The sequence below is a fragment of the Lycium barbarum genome, chromosome 8 (genome assembly GCF_019175385.1).
Source record: "Lycium barbarum isolate Lr01 chromosome 8, ASM1917538v2, whole genome shotgun sequence".
Lineage (NCBI taxonomy): Eukaryota > Viridiplantae > Streptophyta > Magnoliopsida > Solanales > Solanaceae > Lycium > Lycium barbarum.
The window spans coordinates 62,343,481-62,352,326 of NC_083344.1; the positions used below are offsets into that span (position 1 = coordinate 62,343,481).

The 8,846-nt window shown below is 39.8% G+C and overlaps 2 protein-coding genes across 2 annotated transcripts; both read left to right on the forward strand.

The window, feature by feature from the left end:
* Window positions 1–2,037: 2,037 nt before the first annotated feature.
* LOC132607836 (uncharacterized) lies at window positions 2,038–3,664 on the forward strand. The gene is made up of 2 exons (XM_060321912.1): window positions 2,038–2,467; window positions 2,517–3,664. Exons 1-2 carry the CDS (start codon window positions 2,038–2,040, stop codon window positions 3,662–3,664), a joined length of 1,578 nt encoding a protein of 525 aa, XP_060177895.1.
* Window positions 3,665–3,990: 326 nt separating this feature from the next.
* On the forward strand, window positions 3,991–4,553 carry LOC132607837 (uncharacterized mitochondrial protein AtMg00860-like). The gene is made up of 2 exons (XM_060321913.1): window positions 3,991–4,287; window positions 4,386–4,553. Exons 1-2 carry the CDS (start codon window positions 3,991–3,993, stop codon window positions 4,551–4,553), a joined length of 465 nt encoding a protein of 154 aa, XP_060177896.1.
* Window positions 4,554–8,846: the final 4,293 nt, after the last annotated feature.

The following is an 8,846-nucleotide window of genomic DNA, read 5'->3' on the forward strand; positions in this document are numbered from 1 at the left end:
AGGTACTGGAAGGTTAAGATACTTGAATTGTAAAAAAAAACAACATACGAAATGGGTCATTAAGCGGTGAATAGTGTCATGTTTGGAAGGTAGTTGGATTGAATCATAAATGTTTGGGTGTTGTGATTATGAATACGTTATAAATGACATTTAGGCCATTAAATAAGTACTAGATATGAGGAAGCGCGATAGTAAGCTATAACCATAAATGTGGAGAAATTGAAGAGAAATGGTGGATTGTGGTCAATGTATATAAATGATTTGATTGTAATATTGTGAATGTTGTTGTGAGCATGTGGGAGTTGATATAGCCTATGGTAAAAAGTAGTATAAACCAAGGAAGTGCCACTCAACTTTCCCTAGAAATAGTAGCGCGTTCTTATAGTCGATTAACTAACGCGAATGCGAATTCTCTTCTGAAGGTAGAAACGTGATATCAAAGGAGAACAAGCAAGCGATAGCTTAGTTAAACATCAAAGGTATGTGAGGCTAGTCCCTTCTTTCTAATGGCATGAATCTCATAGCATAATTTTCCTTCTCTTCATGAGTTCCTATATTCCGGAAAGCTAAAAGCCTACATCTATGAACGGTAATATAAGATAAGAGATATGATATGATGATCCTAAAATGGCATGATGTTATTTATTGCTCACACTCACCTTATATGTTAGTTCTTTCAAGGTGAGGCAGGATGTCGATAATTGCTCCATAATGAAATCGGGGGATCACGACCTTATGTCACCCCGATAAAGTAAAGTTCTTCATAAGCCTTATGCATGTATTATGATGAGTATATTACGATAAGTGTATTATGATGAGCATGTATGATGATGATATAACACCACGCCTAGTTGGCCGGGCAGTCACCACTAAGGCGGGCAGCTACACGATACACCATGGCCAAATGGCATGGGCAGACACCACTAGTGGGCGGCATGAGATGATACCCCAGACGCGGGAGGCCTGGACACAGACTAATGTTATGATTATCACACAGATCCAATATTGACAGGCAGCTTATACATTACTACACCGCACCTATATGAGCGGGCAGCTTATACTTTATGCATACATGATATGATGACGAGTATGAGTAAGACAGCATGACTTAATCCTTTCATACATGACAGTTAGATATAGATGTTCCATATTGGTATTTCCTTTATGTCATTGTTCTATTTCTTTGTTTATGCCTCTCATACTCAGTACAATGTTCGTACTGACGTCCATTTTCCTTGGACGTTGTGTTCATGCCCACAGGTAGGCAGGGAGGAGAGCTCGACCCAGACCAGCAGTAGCTGTCAGCCGATTGAAAGCACTCCTTTGTTCGGAGGTGCTTATGACGATTCTTTTGTGTATATTCATGTGTATATATCTTTGGGTATGACGGGGTCTTGTCCCGTCATTATGTTTAGTACTCCAGTAGTGGCTCGTAGATGCGCAGTGTGGGTTAGATGGTCTCACGAGATGCTATTATATGTATATATTATTTTGATGGCAGAGAGGCAAATGTATTTGAAAGGTATTTATGTTTCCATATAAAATATGATTTTCCTACAATTTGAGTATAAAGCTGATAAAAGGCCACTAAATGAGCAAGATAAGTAGTAGCACCAGTCGTGCTCGGTGGCTAGCCCCGGGTACCCATCACGGCCCCTAGCTGGGTCGTGACCAGGAGGAAGAGGAGGCTTTGAGAGATTTTCGGGCCATAACGCTAGGTTCCAAGGTCATGTTGACCTAGGAAGGGCTCAAGGGTATGAAGACCGAGGGAGATGGCAAGACCATGACCAGACTTTGAACACAATCAAGGTCAACGTCCCTACTTTGCAATGAGGCAGCCACACGGAAGAGTTCATTGAGTGGAAGCTACAAAGTGAACGCATCTTCCTTACCAACAATGTGTCTGAGGCCTTAAAAACAAAGTATGCCCTCACTCAATTTGAAGGATACGCTTCCACGTGGTGGAAACCTAAGAAGTTACAAAGGACTCAACAAAACATCTATGATCTTCCAACTTGGAACAACTTGATTGAGCTCATGGAAACAAGGTGGCTTCCACCCACATATCGTCAAGATGCAATCAAAAGGGTGTATTTGTTGAAACAAGGGTGGAAAAGCATGGAAGAGTACTTTGATGAGTTTGAGGACTTATGGATGAAAGCCAAGCTAGAAGAACAAGAGAAGTGCACTATTATAATGTTCGTAGCCTTCTTGAACAATGACATTGCTAAACCCATGAGGCTTAAGACTTACAATAGTCTAGAAGAGTCATTCCATGATGCATCCATGGTTGAAGCGGATCTAAAGGAGGAGAAATCTTATAAAGACAAAGGCAAGTCATCTTCAACTTGGAGCAAAGGCACAGATAAATGGAAAACTTCCACTTGGGAAAAGCCCAAGACCAACACCCTAACACCTCAAGCAAAGTTTGACTACAAAGCCAAGGGTGATGTTAAGGTTAAAGGAGGTAAGAACTCTAAACCCAAATATAATTGTCCAATGCTTTAAGTGCCAAGGAAGAGGGCACTATGTAAGTGAGTGTCCCAATCGGAGGACTATCACCATTGTGAGGTATGGGTACCGGACCAAAGATGAAGATGAGAGCGAGAATTGTAATGATGATGAGGGAGAAAGAAGTGAGTGTGAGGGTGATTCCGATGAAGAGGCTGTGATAAGGTGTGAAGAAGCCTTGAATTATGCTATTGTGGCTAGAAGAGTCATGGGGGCTCTAGCTAGGGAAGCGAGTGACCAAAGGGAGAATTTTTTCTATGCAAGGTGTAAAATTGTGGATAAGGTGTATTCCTTGATTATTGATGGTGGGAGTTGCACGAATGTCTTTTGCCAATTTTTAGTTGAAAGTATGAAATTCCCCACCTGCAAGCACACTAGTCCTTATAAACTCCAATGGTTTAATGAATGTGGTGAGATGAGGGTCAACAAGCAAGCCATCATTAAATTTATCATTGGTAAGTACCAAAATGAGATTTTGTGTGATGTGGTACCCATGATAGCTTGCCATCTATTTCTTGGAAGACCTTGGCAATTTGATGTTGATGCCCAACATAGTGGGAGAACTAACAAATACTCATTTGTGGTCAAGGGGAAGAAGTGCATTCTTAATCCAATAACCCCTTACCAAGTGAGTGAGGATTATAGAGTTATGAGGGAGCTTCGAGAGAAGTATCAAAAGGAAGAGAAGGAGAAGAGTGAGAGGGAGATCTTGTTGGTCATAAGTGGGGAGGGAACATCTCAAGATCATTCCAAGAATTGTTTGTTAGCCAAACCAAGTAATTACTTAAAGGGGGTTGATGAGAGACACTTCATGGTGTGTTTTGTCAATAAGGACCTTCTCTTAAATTCTAACCAAGCTACTAGCACTTTGCCTAGTAGTATATCTTCTCTTTTGCAGGAATATGAAGCATTGTTCCCGGAAGAGACGCCTAATGGCTTACCTCCCTTGAGAGGTATTGAGCAACAAATTGATTTTGTACCAGGTTCTCAAATCCCGAACAAGCCAGCATATAGGAGCAATCCAGAGGAAACAAAGGAATTGCAAAGGAAAGTTGAGGAGCTACTCAACAAGGTTCTAGTCAAGCAGAGTCTTAGTCCTTGTGTCGTACCGGTAATTCTCGTCCCAAAGAAAGATGGCACTTGGAGGATGTGAATTAATTATAGAGTCGTCAACAAAATCACGGTAAAGTATCGACATCCTATCCCTAGTCTTGATGACATATTAGATGAGTTTTGTGTCTCAAGTGTGTTTTCCAAGATTAATCTTAGGAGCGGCTATCACCAAATTCGTATGAATCCGGGTTATGAATGGAAAACGACCTTCAAGACCAAGTTTGGCCTGTATGAATGGCTTGTTATGCCCTTTGGCCTAACCAATGCACCTAGCACATTCATGTGCCTAATGAACCATGTGTTGAAACCCTTTATCAATAACTTTGTGGTTGTCTACTTTGATGATATTCTTGTGTATAAAAATCTATGGAAGAACATGTGGGCCATTTAAGGCTAGTGTTTGAAGTCTTATTGCATGAGGAGTTGTTTGCTAACATGAAGAAGTGTGCTTTTGGGGTTGACAAAATGGTGTTCTTGGGTTTTGTGGTGAGTGTCCATGGTATTAAGGTTGATGAAGAAAAGGTGGAATCTATTAGAACTTGGCCAACTCCCAAAAATGCAACTGATGTGAGGAGTTTCCATGGGTCTTCAAGTTTCTGTAGAAGATTTGTAAAGGGATTTAGTACAATTGCTTCCTCAATGACCGAATTGATTAAAAAAGAGGTTCCTTTTGTGTGGGGGATTAGCAAGAAAAGGCATTCCGAGATTTGAAGTCTTTATTGAGTTCGACACCCTTGTTACAATTACCAAATTTTGAGAAGACCTTTGAAGTAGAGTGTGATGCTTCCGGAGTTGGCATAGGTGGTGTCTTGATGCAAGAGGGCAAACTGTTGGCCTACTTTAGTGAGAATCTTAAAGGGGCGTCTTTGGACTACTTAACCTATGATAAGGAGTTGTATGCACTTGTGAGGGTTTTGACTCATTGGTAACATTATTTGTGGCATAAAGAATTTGTGATTTGTTCGGATCATAAATCCTTGAAACATTTGAAGGGTCAGTCCAAGCTCAACAAAAGACATGCCAAGTAGGTAGAATTGATTGAAGCTTTCCCTTATGTGATCCATTACAAAAAGGGTAAAGGTAATGTGGTGGCAGATGCTTTTTATAGAAGGTATGTCTTGCTCAATACAATGACTTCTAGAATGATGGGTTTTGAAAGCCTTAAGGGATTCTATTCTCAAAATCCCAACTTTAAGGCAACTTGTGAGGAGTTGACCCAAGAGAGGAGGGTTGATAGATTCCAACTTGTTGATGGGTTCCTAATCAAGGATGGTAGAGTTTTTGTTCCAATGAGCTCATGGAAGGAGTTGTTCATCAAGGAAGCACATAGTGGTGGAATGATGGGCCATTTTGGAGTGGCCAAGACACTTGACATTTTGAGTAAGCAATTCTATTGGCCCAAGATGCAACATAATGTTGAAAAACTATGTGGTCAATGTTTGGAATGCAAACAAGCCAATTCCGAGACTCGGCCCCAAGATGCAAAACAAAGGGCGGCCGAAATGATGAAAATCCATGCCAAGGTAAAAGAGAACATTGACAAGATCAACACCAAGGTAGCAAAGAGGCAAAACCGTGGGAGGAAGAAGATAGAATTCCAACCTCACGATTGGGTTTGGGTTCATTTTCGTAAGGAAAGATTTCCTCCATTGAGGAAAGGGAAGTTGAGCCCAAGAGGAGATGGTCCCTTCAAAGTCCTTGCAAATATCAGTGACAATGCCTACAAGATCGACTTGCCATGTGAGTATAATGTTCACAATGTTTTCAATGTAAGTGGTCTTTCCCCATTGTGTTGTAGGTGAGCCTTTAGATTCGAGGATGAATCTTCTCCAAGAAGGGGAGGATGATATGACCCCACCTAGCTCAAGGCCATTCACTAGGATTCAATCAAGGGAGCTCCAAAAGATACAAGCCATGTTCATGAAGAAAGGCGCCTTGGAAGAGTTTGGAGAGAAGATGGCCAAAACTTACAATGTTTTGGAAGTAGCTTGGGAAGGCCTAGAAGACCAAGAGATGACCTCCTCTCAAAGTGGCTAGATGTTAAAGAGGGACATTTTTGTAAACTGTGGGCATTGGATGCAAATCTTGGCCAAGAACGCAATTCTAGGCCAAGGGTTCAAGTTGGAGGCCACATTTGCAAGTTATGACCATTGGATAAATGAAGACCATGTTTGAGGGTAATTTTGCAAAGTTTTTGGGCCTTTGTTGTAAAGCCCTAGACTATAAAAGGAAGACTTGTCTTATTTTCATTTTTTAGCTTGAATTTTGAAGAACTTGAGAGTAATAGTTTGTTAGGTTATTAACCATAATATAGTTTGTTTGGTTGCATAATTCTAAGTGTGATTCTTAGTTGCAAAGTGAATTTTTCATTTCCATTAGAATCATATAGTGTTGCTCATTTGTGGTCTTCCAAATTGGGTAATTCTTGAATTCCAAATTGCTAAGGTTCATTGGTGGAAATCCCATTAGGAGGGTTTATGTTTCACATACCTAAATTTGCCTATATATTTCTTATCAATTGAGTCTAGTAGTTATCCAACTATCTTTAATCCATTCCTAATCTTCCCCACTCCTATTTCCCATTTTCTTGTTCTTTAAGATTTTATAGTTTCCTAGGTAGAATCTTTCACATTATGAGCCAATTGATGGAAACTTGCATGAAATGGGAAGTTGTGATGAACGCGAGCCTTATGGTTATGTACTTTGCAGTGAATATGCTCGTGAGGATAGTGAATTTAAACATGCACCTTGTGAGGAATCCTCTGGTAAATATTCACATATATTGAGTTGTTATACTTCCTATTCTGAGCAAAATGGTCTAAGTGTGTGGGTTGAGCAAAGTCAAAGTTATCCTAGAAGAAGAATGGAGTATGGATTATCTACTTCAAAGAATACACTTCACAGAATACAATGGAACATTCTTTTTATCCTGTTGCAAATGTGGAAGGTATGAGGGAAGTAGTGAAAGGTGATGAAAGTAGAAGATATGCAAAGTCTCAAGTGAGAAATGACCCGAAGAGGCGAATTCTTGAGACAAAAGTGATATGACTCCACCTAGCTCAAGGCCATTCACTAGGAGCAAAGCAAAGGAGCTTCAAGACCTTTAAGCTTTATTGATGAAGGAAGCATTTGAGGAGCTAGAAGAGAAGATCTCAAGAGTCTATGACATCTGGAAAGTGGCTTGGGATGATTTGGAGAAGACATCTCAAAGTGGGTAAAAGTGCAAGAGGGACATTTTTGTAAAATGTGGGCGTTTGATGCAAATCTTGACCAAGAATGCAATTCAAGGTCGAGACTACAGTTGGAGGCCACATTTGCAAGTCTTAGTCATTTAGATGGTTGAAGATGTTATGCCTCTCGTTCTCGTCGTAGGAGAACTTATGGTTTTCTTGTTGGGTATGCCTTTGGAATAGAGACCCGTGCCCGAGTTTTTGCGATTGAAAGTGTCTTACCCCATGTACAAAGTTACCAACAGATATTCCTGGTAACTTACAGGATTAGAAGTTGAACGAATCGAATCGACGCAATCAGAACGGATTCAGGGAAATCTACAGATCTCAGTCAATATCGACGGGATGTGGAGCAAGTCGACGGCCCATCGACTCGTCGACCCGCTCGTCGAACCGCATCGCTAGAACTTTTTAGTTCCAAGTATAAATATATGATCCCATTACTTTATTTCTCATTTTCTCTCTTCCAAGTCAGAGAAAACCCTAGTATACTTCCAATATTTTCTACCATAATAGTGGAGTTTTGGTAAGATCCAAGCCCGTGAACCCGAGCTTGTGAAGAAGAAGGTTGTTCCTAGGGTTTCATTAAAGTTGTGAAGCTTGGGGAGTTGGAGTTGAAGTTGATCCTTGGAATCTTAGATCCTTCAAGGTACGTAAATGATTTCTACCTTTGTACTTAAGTTAATTAGTAAGAGTTTTAGTGGTTTTAAGTAATGAGAAGATACTTATGAAAGTGGTAAGTTGATGGAGGGTAAGATGGTGATTTGGGACTGTTTTAAGAGATGATTGGGAATGGATTTGAGTACATCTTCATATGTAAGTGTTGTCATTATTGTTATTGATATTGTGGTTGAGGTTGGATTCAATTGGAAGTGGAAGGATTGTTAGGTTTACAAGGGAACTGTTGTCCACAATTCGTTAAGCTCTTTTTGTATTTAAAAAGGTTAGTAAATAAGGTAAATAGTCCAATTAAGACCTATATTATCTTGATTGTAGACTTACGAGTTCGAGAAGTAGAAGTTGAACATTGGATACACTTCGAGGTATGTTAAGGCTATTCTTTCTTCATTTTGGCATGATCCTATGTTATGAGTCAACAATCGATTGAACGAGCTTCCATATTACTCTACTCTTAGATACACTAGGAGTACTTTAGTCTTTGATGTTCCTACACCCTGTGTGATTGTTCCTTCTGTTCATGGGTCTTGGGATTACTTATGTTGATAATGTTAGCTCAAAGGTTGTCTATCAGAGGTAATATGACCTTACGTCACTCCGAGAGTTCCATGTATACACTTCAGTTATGCATTGCATTCATATACATATGCATATTGACCCATGACCAGAAGGTATACAAGTGTATTATATGTATATGGGGTATGGGGAAAGGTGATACGAATCGATTTGGGGATGAAGCCAGATCAATTCAAACGCAGAACATTAAAGGATACGAAGAAAAGGGATGAGAAATAGAGATAAATACTTGACCCAAATGGTATAATTCTATGCACAAACCTAAGTATATTAAACCTAAATCCTTCTAATATGAACTCGAATCCACAAGAACCAAAGCAATATGAATCTTGCAAGAAGTTCACATGAAATCCACAAATAAACAATCTTCATGAATTCATTGGAAATAAAAGGTTCACCAACCAACAATGAATTCCACCATCATATTGACTAAAATAGCCCTAAAATCTACCTAACAATCTATCACTCAAAATATGAGTATCTCTCAAATATTCATCATCAAAATCTATGTAATGAAATGAAAGACAAGCTATATATACAAGCTACGTAAACAAGACTAATAGGCAATTACAATGCTACCCTTAATGAAGTAAAGGCCTTGTTTGGCTAGTCTTCTTAGTGTAGTCTTCAATTCAAGGATTGTCCTTCAATGGCCAAACACTCCCCTCCTTGCCTAGATGGCCCTCTAATCAACCTTGCATGCATGGTGTTCTTGCAAGCATGGCCCTCCTTGTACAA